Raw genomic sequence first — 14,306 nt, 5'->3', positions numbered from 1 at the left:
CACCCTCTTTTCATTGTACCACAAGCCACTCTTCAAAGGGACCCTAGGAAAGTACATCTTAGGATCCAGCAAATAATTCTTATATGTTAATATAGGAACTGGCTGGAGATCTGCAAAGCTATCTTAAACGGCATCCAGTCTGAATGGAGAAGGGAGTAAGAAGAGAGGCTGGGTGAGCTGCCACTGCTAACAGTGTAGCATCTAACTGGCTTTAGTAAGAAACAAACAGATTGTTGTGTAACGTCTACCGTGGAATATACTTGACACCCCCAACCCGTCCTGGTCTCTGGTTACCTCACTGATGAGTTCAGATGCTCTCTTTCTCCCTTCAATGTCTAACGTGCCTGGAATGACACAGGCCACGCCTCGCATGAAGTTCAGGTCCGACCGGTACAAATTCTACAAGGAACAACACGAGGAATCAGAAAAGCCAAGCTCGCAGAATCAGGAAGGACCCACGACAGACAGCATCATAATCAGAACTCAAGGCCAAGGCAGTCTCTCCAGATACATCACACTCAGCAAATACACACACGCTTCTTACTTAAATGCTCATTAGGGAGACAAAAATGTAGGTCAGAAGAAAATAATTCTGCTGTCACTTGTCTCCGTAGCTGTTAGAGGGATGCTTGGCGGATTTTTATTTTAATGTGGGCTATCAAAAAATAAACGCTGGAGCGGATTGTGGTTAGAAAGTCAGCTGTCTTGGGGCAAATGTGGAAACGGTTTAATGGGTCTTCAAAACAAAACCCAGCAGCAGAAGGCAGCATTAATTAATCATGGGTTAAGAAAGAACTAATAAATGAATCCAGAATAATCTGGCAAAGGCCCGAGTCTGTGTGGGTGGAGGCGGTGTGTGTACCTGAGGGGTCTGGGCTGACAGTTTAAAGGGAGCCCCAAGTTCACTCCCCTTCGGCCACCGAGGCGCCCCGGTGCGTGCCGCCTTCCAATTGCTATGGCAACGAGAGGCAGGGGAAGCCAGGGCTCTGCTCAAGTGACAAACGGGCCCCTGAGTTGAGCGTGGCTGCTCCCTCGTTCCTCCACCTGCTGTCGGGTTCCTGACAGTTTATGTCACTTAGTAAACGCTGTACACAGGCGGAAAATTCCAGTGGACAACAGTAACCCGGATCTGAGCACCGCTCAGCTCTCAGACCCTGCCAAACCAGAAAGAGGGTTCTGGGGGGACTGTTTTATTTTCCAGCAGAGGTCCGTTACTTGCAAATCTCCTGGCACGGAAACGTGGTGGCAAGCTGGGAGATGAGGCGAGTACCAAAAAGGATGCTGCTGCCTGTTGGGAAGACACATTCTGTATCTCCTTGGGAGTGAGGACATCCTCCAACGCTTCCCAATGCTCCCGGGCCTGCCTGCTTCAGAAAACAGGTGGCATGAGCTAGAAATGCCCTCATTGGGGTGGGGTGGGGGGCGTGAAGGCCTCCAAGACTCCTTGGGAGGACTCAGGAAGGGTCTCTGGGACCCTTATTTCCCTGCCCTCTGCCCAACACTCTCCTCTGCCTGAAGTGGGTCAGTTCCAAAGGGGCTCTGAGCAACTCTCCCAGCAGATCTCAGGCCTCTTCCGAAGTTGGGTGGCCCGGGAACATATGATGTGCCAGGAAGAACCCCCAGCTCAAGCTGGGGCCAGAGGCAACACCGTTGGCAAGTCTTGAACATGCAAAACCATGAGCCTTGAAAGCGTCTTCCTTGGACACCATCCAAGTCCCAGCACCCACTTTCTCATTTATAGTTTTATGATCTTGCACGAGCTATTTAACTTCTTTGAGACTCACTATAGCTTCTCTGTAAAATGGGGAAAAAGAGTACCGATATAGGGTCATTTGGAGGATTAAATGAGATAATACCTGAAAACACAATGCTCGGAATTTAGCAGAAGGACTCAATAAACGGCTGTCGTTGCTGTTAATAGATCTGTGCAATTGTGCTTATGAAGAGCTAGGCAGGAACAAGCAGGGCAGGTGCTTTAAAAGAAAACCCAGGTACGGGATTCCTCATCTCCGGAAGCCCCACTGAGCCACCAGCAGTTTGTGGGTCACTGCCTCACGGTCAGATTTAAGAGGAAAAAAGCCTGGAGAGAGAGGCCCGGTCCCCTTACCTCACTCTGCAACCTGTGAGCTTTCTTGGCACAGCTGAGCCTCAGGTCCTCGGCCAAGGACGTATACTGGGGGAGTGGGTGTCTGTAGTCCTGGTCGCTGGCCAGGGTCTGAGCCTTCTTGGCGTGCACCAGTGTTACCATGTCCAATGGCAGATGGAACTGTGCCTTTGAGTGTTCAAAGTCTTTTCTGTAATTCACCTAGATGGGCAGACAGATCAATTGCAGCTATTTCAAAGCCGCCATTTGCATCAGGACCATGAGGGAGAGCAATGCGACGCGATTGTCCCAGGTGAGCCCAGGAGGCTTTCCTGGCAGGGCCAGGGCTCCTTTCTTGCAGCGACTGGCTTAACAAGCAGGGCTCGTCTCCAGGTCCTGCCACTCACCATCTCCAGCTCTTGGATGATCAAGGCCCATGGTTCCCCTACTTGGGGAAAATACGGAAGTTCAAGGGACAGATATAATGTCAGTGGTTCCCTTGCTCAAGTCCTTAGATCTTCCCATTTTCCAGAGGCAAGAAGACACACGGCTAAGCCGCCGCCTACTCCACATGCTTTCTCCCCATCACCCTCTCAAGTTCAGACTGAGACACCTGGGGTTCTCCTCTCACGCTAGGTAACGGAGAGCTTCTTCAGACATCAGATGACGTCCCAGTAAATCTGGGAGCCAGGAGCAGTGGGCAGATGCTTGAAAAGCCAGTTCTGAGGGGTGGGTATTCCCAAGAGCCCAACATGCATCCTGAGGGGGGAAGGGAGAGGCCCATTTCCAGACCTCAAGCTCTGCCCCAGTCCTCGGAGGAGCGTTTGAAGGTCCACAAAGCTCACTCTGGGCTTTCTGGGGAGTCAGACGCATAAGCGCCGCCTCTTCCTCCACCCTTCCCACTGCCCTCCAAGCTCCAGCCACTCATCCCTAACCTCCGACCCCCACCTCCGCGCACCCTCCCCACCCCTAGCATACAGCCAGGGACAATTCATGTCCAATCCCGCCCCAGTACCGAAAGCGGAGAGAAGTGTTAGAAACAGGGAAACTGAGGCAGGGAACAAAAGAGACGAGAACGTGTGAAACTGTGGAAAGAGCATGCGATGGCGAGCCAGCTGCACGTTCTAGTCTGGCCCTTGCAAGCTGACCTTGGGCAAGGGATTGAGACACTCAGAGTCTAGGTTTCCTTATCAGTAACCAGGATGAACAAGTGATGCTCCTAGAAATAAGTTGATGATTAAATGAGACACTGCGTGTAAAATGTTTAGTCCTCTGCTACATGTTGGACACACATTTGATTTCATCACAGCCACTAGCCAACTCACGTATGGGCAAGGAGATTCCGTATACACACATGTGCCGGCATCCAGGGGATCAAATCAAGGGGTGCAAACTCAGATGCCACCAGAGACCAGACAGGTAGCATAAATGAGTGAAGGTGGGGGGGGGAGGGGTTGGCTGCATGACTAGGAGAGTACAGATCCCTTCTAAATGGGGCTCTCAGTAATCAACTTCAACAGTAGCCTTGAGGAATCCAGGTCTGGCTTCTGCACAGAAGTCTAAAACTTTTACGTAAAGTTTTCCGTTTGGCAAGGTTTGCAATTAATTCGCTCTGCAGACCCAACAGAACACCTCTGCGGTCCAAATCCAGCCCACAGGCCCCCATGTGTGGTCACTGGTCAAAACCCTAGAATGTCCAGCCTGGAAGGGAGCTAAGGGGTCAAGTAGTCCTATCTCTCACTTGACTGAGGAAGAAGCTGAAACCCAGAGGGGCCAAGGGACCTGACCACGCCACCTAGCTAGCTAGGACAGAGCCAATACCCTCAACCGGAAGGACACAGGATAGCTGCCGGCTGTGCGTCATTAGGTGGGGGGCCCCCGGCTCCACTGCGTTCTCTCCCACTTACTTGGCTCTGCAGAGAGCTCGCGTACACTGAATGCGCAAGGCTGATATCATCTTCCAAGCTCCGGGAGCCGAGCATCTGCCCTTTCATTTTCTCAAATGCCTCTTTGTATTTGTACTAAAGGGAAAGAGAGCGAGAGAGAGTAACAGCTCGAGGACAAGGGACACGGAATGGAAGAGGTGGGTATTGGGTGAAAATGTTTTGTTCTTTTGACAGTAACTGGGTGAGTTAAAAGAAAAGGCGCGGGAGTCGTCAAAAGGCCTATTCTTTCATATGCAAGCCTCCCAATGACTAAAGGGCTGGGATATGAAATGGCAGGACATGAGAGCGCTTGGGCCGCCCACACTGGAGGAAGGTGGGTACATTGTTAACAGCCTCTTCACGTGGACTTGCTTTAGGAAAGCGCCTGGTGGAGGGTGCATTTCATCTGCCGGGGGTCCATATTTACAGTCCAGCATCAGCTTTGTACCCTGGCTGGGGGATTTTTGCTGTTGTTGTAAGGCATGTTCCTTCTCACAGTCAGTTGGGAGAGCAGAGGATGTTATCCACAGGCAAAAGAAGGCAGGGGTTAGGGGCAAAGGGAATAAAAATTGGTGAGGATTCAACATTGTCCTAGGAATGGAGGTGGAGGCTTACATCACTTATGATTTCACCAGAAGCCTTTGCCGCCTGGAACGGAATGGCATCCAATCTCAGTTTATAGCCACCGTCTCGAAGTTTGCTCCAGGATTCCTTGTAACGCGTCTGTAGAGAAGATGTGCACCAATAAAGACCCTCCCGTAACCTGGTGGTTTCCTGAACTCCCATTATCAAAACGAGAATCTGGTTTCTTGTGGAGTTTTTTTCCCCCAGTGAGAGATCACTGTAGCTTAGCAAAAACCAACAAAGAGTTGGATCCTGCCTATGTCCACCCCTGGAGGGGAGAGCCATGGGGGTGGGTTTAAAAACCAAGAGCTTTGGAGTCAGAACCAGATCGCTCTGAGCAGCAGTTGATGGGAAGAAGGAGGCATGGGGCTGCGTGGGCACAGCTCTTGATGGAGAATAAAGATGAACGACTGTCTCTACTGAAGAAGAGGAAAGCGGGTGCTGATAGGGATGACGGAAGGGAAGAGTTAAGTCTCCCAAGTCTCTCTTTGGCTGGATGTCTATATTCCGATGCTCCCATATTCCAGCCCCTCAGTACAAATGTCCTTTGCACTCAGGAAGTTTTCCTAGTCTCATCCTTATCAATGAGCTTGAATCTTCTGCAGGACCAGCTACATAATTTGCAGGGCCCAGTGCAAAGGAAAACATAGGGCCCCTTGTTCAGAAATCTCAACAGATTTCAACATGGTGACAGCAGAGCATTAAACCAAGTGTGGAAGAACAGGACGCTTCTGAGCATGGGATGCAGTACAACTGTGCAGGTCCCTGAACCTCCAGTAATTAAAACCAGCCCCCCCTCCTCCATTAGCCTCACCTCACTGATATTCATGGCATTCAGCTTGGCCAGCAGGACTTCCGGGAGATCCGCTGTCTGTGTGTAATGATGCTTTATGTTTTCTCCTTGTTCCCTGTATAACCTCTGTGGATGGAGAGAGGTTTTGCATTAAACCCAGAAGCCTCCCCCATACAGCCGTCAGCCAAGTTACACTCCAGGAGACAAGGGCACTGCAGCTGCCACCTCCGCACAGAGACAAGATCTTGGGCGCCCTGCCTCTCCCTGGCTCGTACGGCTAAGCGCGGTGACATGCACTTCATTCCCTCCGGAGTTCTAGTTCCCAGCCCAGAACATGACAGGCTGAAACTTCCCTCTCAGTTAATACTCCACTTGTAGCACACTGCTGAGACGGGTGTCAGATGAGAAAATGATGGCTGGTTAACATCTAGTAATTTCGTTATTAACTACAAGCTAGGAAAGGACATCAAAATTCAGCAGGCACAAGAGAAAATGGCTCTTCCACAGGCGAGCTTTTCTCTGGACCTTCTACCCTCCTACCCTCCCGCCACCTCAAGGAATCTTGTGCTAATAAACATTTCCTGGGTGGGTCTGGGGCGCTCTTCATCTAGAACTCTTATCTGGGCTTATGATAATTCTAGTAGTTAGCAATGACACGTGGAGTTGGCATCTGCCACCAGAGAAAGTTTCTAAACCAGGCTTTTCCATCCCAAATCTTATCAGATGTGTCCAAGTTTCTACGTATCACAGCAGTGCCCCCTAGAGTTGGTTAGGATAAGGAAAAAAGCAGCTATTTTCTTTTTTTTTTTTTTTCCATACAAAAGTTCTTGTTTGACCATCTGTGTTTCTCAGAATTAAACCTGCTTCTGAAGGCGTGATGGTCAAGAAATTATACATTTCTAAACCCGTAAGTTCGTAAATCATCCCATAACATATTCTGACAGGCACTCAAGCCATCTCAGAATGCCTGTCGAATAAGGCCCAACAGGAATAATTTGTTCAATGGGGAAGCAAGGGAGACATTTTGAAAGCCCTCCCCACCAAGTTTTGTCAGTTTCCCCCATGGCAAGTTAAATGGTCTGAAGATATTTAAAAGGCACGTCCACCCTGCGCAATGACCTGGGGGCCCCTCTCAGTAGAATCAGTCGGCCAGGGCTAATCCACGTCTTAACATGAATTTTTAGAGGACCTCATCATTCCGTCTAGTTTACGAGGAACCCTGCGCTGAGAGGGCAAAAGGCCAGATCTCGGCTTCATTTTATAAAGGGAGTATGGGAAATGGCTCGAGAGTTAGTCTAAGGTACATAAATCAGACCCAAATCCTTTTCAAAGTCTTTGGGAGAATTCCGAAAGCAAGAATTCCTGCCGTGTGTCCCAAGGAGCCCTAGGCATTCTAATTCCTAGGTGTTATAATTACCAAGAATTTCGCCCAGAAGTCCCATGTCCGAAAACAGTGCTTCGAAACAAAAGGAGAGGGGAAAAGACCTCGACCACAGACAAATCCCGGAGACGTGCAAATGGGGAGGAGTGAAAGCATGGGGCAGTGGGGTGGTGGAGCCCTCCTTGGCATCCTAAGAGCAGCGGTAACACCCATCTACATCCTGATGAGGAGGCCCCGCCACTAAGGTGAGCCCTCAACAAAGGATAAGAAGCTCCTTCATCCTTAGAACAACAGAAGGAGCAAGCCAAGAACCCCTGGGCTTCAATCGCAGGGTTGAAAGAAGAGCCCACTCTTAGAGTCGTAATGTATATACATTATCGCTTACATCCACTGCTTGGGTATAACTAATTCTGGCCTGGACCATCTCCGGAGTGTCTTTAATACTGGTAAACTTCAAAGCATCTGGATGCTGACGGTACTTCTTCTGTTGAGCAGAAAAAGATCAAAGCTGTGAATTTTGTGCTGTTCTTTCATGCCATTTGAAAGAGAAAATCATAGGTTGCTTGAGATTAGAGTGAATTTGTGAACATAATTATTATTCGGCTTCCTCCATCTTTATATCCTAGGTGCCTTCAGGTTAATATTTGTTTCAATTTAAGAATAACCTCGTGTCAATTAACATTAAAGTATTTCTACCTGGTGCAAAGAAAACATCTCAAAATTAGGTTATACCAGTAAAATACTAGAGGATACACACTTAGTGAAGGATTTTTTATATAGCCTTCAAATACTGTCTTGCAGTTGTTTACATATTTTAGTTCGGGTCTCCCAAGCAAGAAAGAACACTCACAGTTACATTGATCAGCTGAAGCTTTCCATTTTCCTTCCACAAAAGAACTGGGCAGAGATTACCAGAGTCAAAACCCTTGCATTTAAGTCAGTGACTGTACATTATCTAATCACTTTAGAAACCGGGTCAGTTAACATACACAATAATTCTATAAGTGTTATAAGAAAAAGGGTGCTATTATTGAAAGGAGTCATCATACAGTTTGAAAGAGACTGAGTAAGACAAAAAAAAATTACAAGAAATTCAAATGCTAACAGAGTCCTAGATACCCAATTTTGAAGTATTCTGAAAATTATGCTTCAATTCATTCCTTTTTTTTTTTAAATTACAGTTCCAGTAGACTGAAAACAGTGGCTATCTTAATGGGATTATGAAGTATATCTTTTCTCCAATCAAACAATTATTTTAGAAACACTTCCTTATTTATTGGGTTGGATATTTGTATACTGGGTTGTCTTAAGAAGACAGTTCAATATTCAGCTGAATTTGACCCATCAACTGTTTTTGTAAATAAAGATTTATTAGAACACAGTCGTGCCCGTTCACTTACGTATTGTCTATGGTTGCATCATGTTACAATGGTAGAGGTAAGCAGTTACAACAGAAGCAGTGTGGCCCACAAAATGAAAAATATCTACCATCAGGTCCTTTACAAAAAAAGGTTTGCTAACTCCTGCTTTAAATGACAGGTGTGTGTGCATCTGTGGCTCTTTCACGGTGCCTGGCATTCTGTCTGAAAATTTAGAGGCCAATCCAATTTGACACTAAACTGGACATGTGCCAAGCTGGAATGAGATGGTTGGGAAAAGTTGCTGGAAGATGTCTTGCCTTCCTGAAGTTTGAGGACTAAGTATAAAGCACGGAAGATAAGCAAATCTGTTGAATAAGTTTGCAAAATGTGGTAGAAGATTAAGACCACCGTGGGACAAATGGTTCCAAAAAGATCCCTTGGATGCCAGACTTTGATGCACGAAGGAATCATCTCGAAGTCTAAGTGATGTGTATAATGGGAAATGGTACCATTAGCATTAGTGCGTAGAGGCCAGGGAGGCTGCCAAACATCCCGCCAGGCCCAGGACAGCCCCACCGCACAGAATTATCAAAACGTCCACAGGGCCAAGGTTGAGAAACCCTGATCTAATCTTTAAAAGATCTGCTCAGGGATACTGCCCTAAAATGCGAGGAAAGGGCTCCTTTCATAAGCCTTCGGGTCCAGCGAGGTTGGCTGCGAGTAGACGGGAGTGAGATTCAGATAGGAATGAGACCCTCCAACAAAAAAGAACCAGAACCGTGTCACGTGTTCGACACCACATGAATATTCAAAAACTGTTTACACTGCCTGCTGCAGAAAGAAAGGGAGAAAATGTGCGTGAAGTCACAAAAGGGCTTTCTAGGTGCAATAAATATATCTTTTTATCACCTGTCCCGTGTTGCTTCATTAAAAAGGTGAGTTGCTGGGTAGCAATTGAGCTCTGTTTGATTGTCATTATTATTCATAATATCATTTGTCACCCACTTTGTTTTGGCCCGGGCTCTCTGGGCCCCTACTGGGGTGTGTTTGGTATGTAGTTTCCCTCTAATTACCAGCCTTAGTCTGGGTTTTGAGGCCTTTCATGTAGCTTTGCCTTCTTCTTTGCCTTTTGAGTGGAAATTATTTTAATTTTATACAGAAATGCCGCACGCCTAATGCAGCCAGGCCTGCTGCACGCTGTCAGGGAATCTCACCTCGCTAATGAGTGCTCCTGCCTTCTTCGCCTGCTCCACATTTAATGACCCGGTGGCGACCCAGCCCGTGCCTTTCATCCACTTCACATCTGCCCTGTATTGGTTCTGACAAAGGAGAAAGGAAAGAAAAAAAAAAAGGCAGGCCATTGTTGGTGTGCGGACACTTAAAGGGCTGTTAACAGCTCCCCAATGTCGCCCTGGTGCCAGCTGAGTCAAATTAGATGCCACTTTTGTCTTATCTATTTCTGCACAGTCACAGGTAGGGCTCCAAAATGTAAATTAATTTCCCGCTTAATTGGAGCCGCCCCGCTGCCAGCGGCTTTGGCCCCGCCCGACACTATTGGGGGTGGGGCCGCAGGAGCCAAATGAGCCGCATCCCTCATTACGGGCCACGCAGGCCTCCGGAAGAAGGCCGTCCTCGCTGTCTGCTTTGCCTGGTCTCTTGTTTAAAATGACATGCAGGGGAGAAGAAAATGAGAATTCACAACAGAACCCAGGTGGGGAGCTATTTGAGGGAATATCACAAGACATTCGAGGCTTCCCACGGTGCCAGTTCCTTCTTAGGAAGCTCGGTGCGGGGCGGGGGGTAGTTCTCATTTTCTCCCTTGCCATTGAAGGAGTACTTTTAATGGAAAGCCATTTAAGTGGACACGTCTCTAAAACTAGCATATCACCTCTCGATCCGGAAAGAGCTCTACCTGGAAGGGTGTGTCTGTGCTGCCTCCACCCCAAGCCCACGTGTGACAGTCTGGTTGCAACTGACCTGCCTGTTCGGTTCACCCACTTTCTCTTGCAAGAGTCAACCGAAGATGAAAGAATATAACGAGAAAGGGGAGAGGGTTGTTGACGACTAGCAAGGTGCCCTTTCTAAAAATGGGACTACCAACGTTAGAATGAGTACCAGGGATGCTCTCCCAGAGCAGGCCACAGTTAAGGTCACAAATACATGCCTCCCACCCCACTGTCGCCACCGCCCTGCAAGAAAAAGAAATACGGAAAACATATGTAGATCAGAATTCCAAGAAGAAAGGAGTAACTGTATGATTTTTTGGGGTAGTATAGAATCTAAAATGGGCATAGTTTGAGTAAAAGTTAAAGCACTAGGAAGCTAAAATGTTTCCACTTAGGGATCCAGAAACAGGCATCTCAGAGAATAAACGACATCCTGAAGGGTTTGGGAAAACCCTGGCACCAACACCAGCACACACACACATAAACCCCCACACAGAGCTTACATCACTCTGTAAACCGTAAGCCTTCTTGGCCCATTCCACCTTCATGTCTGTGGGCAAAGCTGTAAAGTGATGGGATGCCGTCTTGTAGCCTATGTCTGTGGCTAAGTGCTGAGCCTTGCGGGCATGCACGAGGTGGATCATGTCCAGGGGGACGTGGCACTGGGATTTGGTGTCCTCAAATCCCTTCTTGTACTCCAGTTCACTCTGCAGCTTGGACATTTGCAGTGAGTGGCTAATTTGCGAATCCCCCCGGGCACCCTTAGCCCCAATGAGTTTCCCTCTGGACTTTTCATAGTTCTCCTTGTACTTCACCTAAATGAGAGGAAGAGAGCAGGGGTACATTAGCATCTCCTAAAGGAATTAAGTATCAAGCCATGCAAGAAAGTTAGAGCAAAGCCATACAACAGAATCCTATCAGAATTAGTGTCACAGAAAGCTTGCCTCCTTAGAACAACTGATGTATTTCCTTTGATCAAAGAGTGAAAAAAAATATTACTACTCATTATTTCCTTTTACACCTGGACTGCCAGAAAGCTCAGAGCTAAACTGAAAGTTCAGCTATAGAACAGTCTTCTCAATTTCCTGGTGAAATTCTATCTTTTCTCTATGTATTTCTGGGTTTATTTTTAAGTGGCCTGTTGCTTTCATGAAAGCCACTGTATAATCTTTTTTGGCAACAGTGAGAATATTATAAAGAGAAAGTCATCACAAAATGAAAAGACACGGAATATCTAAAATACAACTGCTGTTTCAGAAAGAAGCTCAAATTAAAGACAACTGAGGTACATATAAATATTTAGGAGTTATGGGGAGCAAAAGGGAGCACATTGGCCTGAAAAAGCACTAGGCCAAAAGTAATGAGGATCCGAAAAAAGAATAAATATAGCAATGCTTTGAAAACTGTAACAGAATACTGGTGTGTGGCATCATTTCAACCTCATCATTACCGTGGCCATCAGGAGACTTGGGCTCTACTCTCAAATCTGCCAGCAAGAACAACGGTATTAATATCTGCCACAATTTATTGAACACTTACGATGAGCCAGGCATGGTATAAATCTGTGTCACTCAAAGTGCATCTGAAGACAAGTGCTGGTTTGTAAAATGTTACCAGTTGATAAGATAAGGGGCTTGTGTCATAACGGAAATCAACCACATTGCCAAGCCACTGTTTAGTTCAGCTGATACCTATATACATTTACGGATATATTTTCTATATATACATGTACTATATATATATATATACATATATATATATATATACACACAATAGATACAGAATATATATACATGCATATATATTGGGGGTTTTTTTGGAAGCAAGACTTTCTCGATGAAGGAAGCAGAGTTTGACTTACATTCTGTCCTAGGCTCCTCATCTCACATCAGACTCATAACAGACAGCACTGGACTACAGAACACTTAATATACCTCAATTCATTTCATTTCCTCATAACCATTTTGCAATTACCAATTTACCCATGAGTTAACTGAGATTTTGAAAGGTTAAACAACCTGCCCCAAATCACAAACTGGTAGGTGATGGAGTTGGGATTTTATCCCAAGTCTATCCGACACCAGAGCAGGCCTCTACAACCTTAGAAAGTCATGGAATGTCTCTGGGCATCAGCTTATCTGTAAAGTGAGTGATTTGGATTACCACTCACACTACTACTGCTCATAATAACAGTTACGACTTACCAAAAGCCAGTGTGCAGCAGGCAGTGTACCAGACACTTCAACGATTATCTCACTGCAAGGTGGTCATATTTATCTACATCTTACACATTAGACCCCTGAGGCTCAGAGAGACTGAAAACCTGCCAGGACACTTTCAGACTCTCCCAGATGTAAATGTCAGGATCCGTGGTGTCGAGCACAAGCTGGGGACTGGCTTACCTCGCTGGCCAGGTCCCTCTTGGCTTTGGCTGCCAGGAAGGCCAAGGAGTCAAGACGCAGCTCAAACCCTTTCGCCTTCTGCTTTTCCCAGTTGCTCTTATACAGTTTCTAAGGGGATTTAGGAGACAAGAGATCATCCTCATGTGAGAGGGCTTCACTTAGACTCTTCAGTGACCTCTCCAAGAGGCAAACACCTATTACATCCTTCTGTAGAAACCCTGAGAGCCAGAGAAACCTGTAACTGGAATACAACCAGACCTTCTTGTTCCTGCCTTAGGGCCTCTTGCCACATAGGGCTTTGGCCAAAAGAGGCAGAAATTGAACTCCAGAAGACTTGGAAAATACTAGGCGTCTTCATGGCAGTCTTAATGACTTGTCACGGGTGGAATAACATTGCACAACCCACAGCAGCATGGCTGAAAATTCTCTTCTCCATCTCTGTCCACACACCCCACCAGCCCAGCAGCTGCTCCAGCTGCACCCCTTTTCCTTTCCGAGCCCAGCCTCTAGTCCATGTGGGTCTTTTCTTTGTTCCTCCCATTTTTTGTCCTGCCCCCCACCTCCAGATTTCAAGTTCTTTCTTCTGGAAGGCTCCCTCCATTTTTGTGTGTGAATAAGTTTAGCTTCTGTTGCTCCTTCTAATTCTCCCCTCTACCCATTCCTCGGATCAGGACCCTAAAGACCTGGGAGCCAAGCAGAAGAGCCAAGAAAGGCCCCCCCTTAGAAGACAGAGAAGGAAAGCTGGAATTGTGCAAGCTTTCGTGTCTAAGGAACAACTGCCCTGTGAACACTCCTCTGAGTGTTTTGCATATATCAGCTCGCTGAAGCCTCAAGGCGACCTAATGTCGAGGAGGCTAGGAGTGCCCTCATGTCCCATTTTGGGACAACCAAGAGAGAAGAAACTGGTTAAGCTTGCACACCTAGTAAGTGTTAGAAACAAGGATCAAACCCAGGCAGTTTGAAGCTAATGTCTGAGCTCTTATTTACTCCCCTCTTAACGCTGTTTTAACTCCAGTCCCGGAATAACCACTTCCTCCTACCCCATCCTAGAGTCAGTGGTTCAAATCTCCCACCAGCTCATTCCTACCAAAGGCTGGTCTTCCCTCCCCTAAGATACTGGTCACGAGCTGTTTACGATGACCAGACGTACGCAGCCTCAGCTGACACAGACACACCAACATGGCCGGTGGGTTCTGTGGACCAGGCGCCTACACGCAGGGAAGCAGAGCCCTGGGCTGCTCACTCCCTCTGGCTGTACCTCACTGAGATTGGCGGCGTTGGCTTGGGCCTGTAGGAAGAGAGGCTCGTCTTTGCTGATGCTGTACTGATGGACAGACTGCTCGTGCCCTGCTTTGTAGACCACCTGTAGGGAGAGAGCACCGGGTCAGAAGCAGGAGGCAAGGGAGGAGGTGGCTGGCCGCTCAGCTCCCTGCGTCTTACGTGGAAAGTCCATCACCAGACCAACCAGACCTGATGCTGCTGGCAGCGTGCAGGAAGCGAGGCTTAACGCAGAAGAGGTGATGCAGGAAGGAGCAGCAGCGGTGAGGGGCCGGGAGGAGAATGTAGCCGGGGCGTCAACCTGAGATCCCCTCTAAGGTTTTCGTTTTCACACCTTTCCCTTGAGGAGGCATCGACTTCCCCAAGCTGTCCCCATCCACAGTGTCCATGGCCACAAAAAGTAACCCACCTGAGGGCTCAGAGGAGCACAGACTCCCCAGGTGGGAAAAATAAGAAGCATCCCCTGTCACCTGCACCCCATAATCAAACCTAATGTTTCCACAGGTACTGACA

The 14,306-nt window shown here is 47.4% G+C and overlaps 1 protein-coding gene across 1 annotated transcript in view; it reads right to left on the bottom strand.

The window, feature by feature from the left end:
• The window catches only part of NRAP (nebulin related anchoring protein), a 75,115-nt gene that overhangs the window by 19,733 nt on the left and 41,076 nt on the right, over positions 1-14,306 (bottom strand). The window contains 10 exon segments of the mRNA XM_060034029.1: positions 295-399; positions 2,108-2,305; positions 3,991-4,104; positions 4,624-4,731; positions 5,447-5,551; positions 7,192-7,290; positions 9,382-9,486; positions 10,617-10,928; positions 12,516-12,623; positions 13,774-13,878. Coding sequence (XP_059890012.1) covers positions 295-399; positions 2,108-2,305; positions 3,991-4,104; positions 4,624-4,731; positions 5,447-5,551; positions 7,192-7,290; positions 9,382-9,486; positions 10,617-10,928; positions 12,516-12,623; positions 13,774-13,878 — 1,359 coding nt within the window.

The sequence above is a fragment of the Delphinus delphis genome, chromosome 16 (assembly GCF_949987515.2).
Source record: "Delphinus delphis chromosome 16, mDelDel1.2, whole genome shotgun sequence".
In the NCBI taxonomy this organism is placed as follows: domain Eukaryota; kingdom Metazoa; phylum Chordata; class Mammalia; order Artiodactyla; family Delphinidae; genus Delphinus; species Delphinus delphis.
This window is presented reverse-complemented; position numbering and strand designations above follow the sequence as displayed.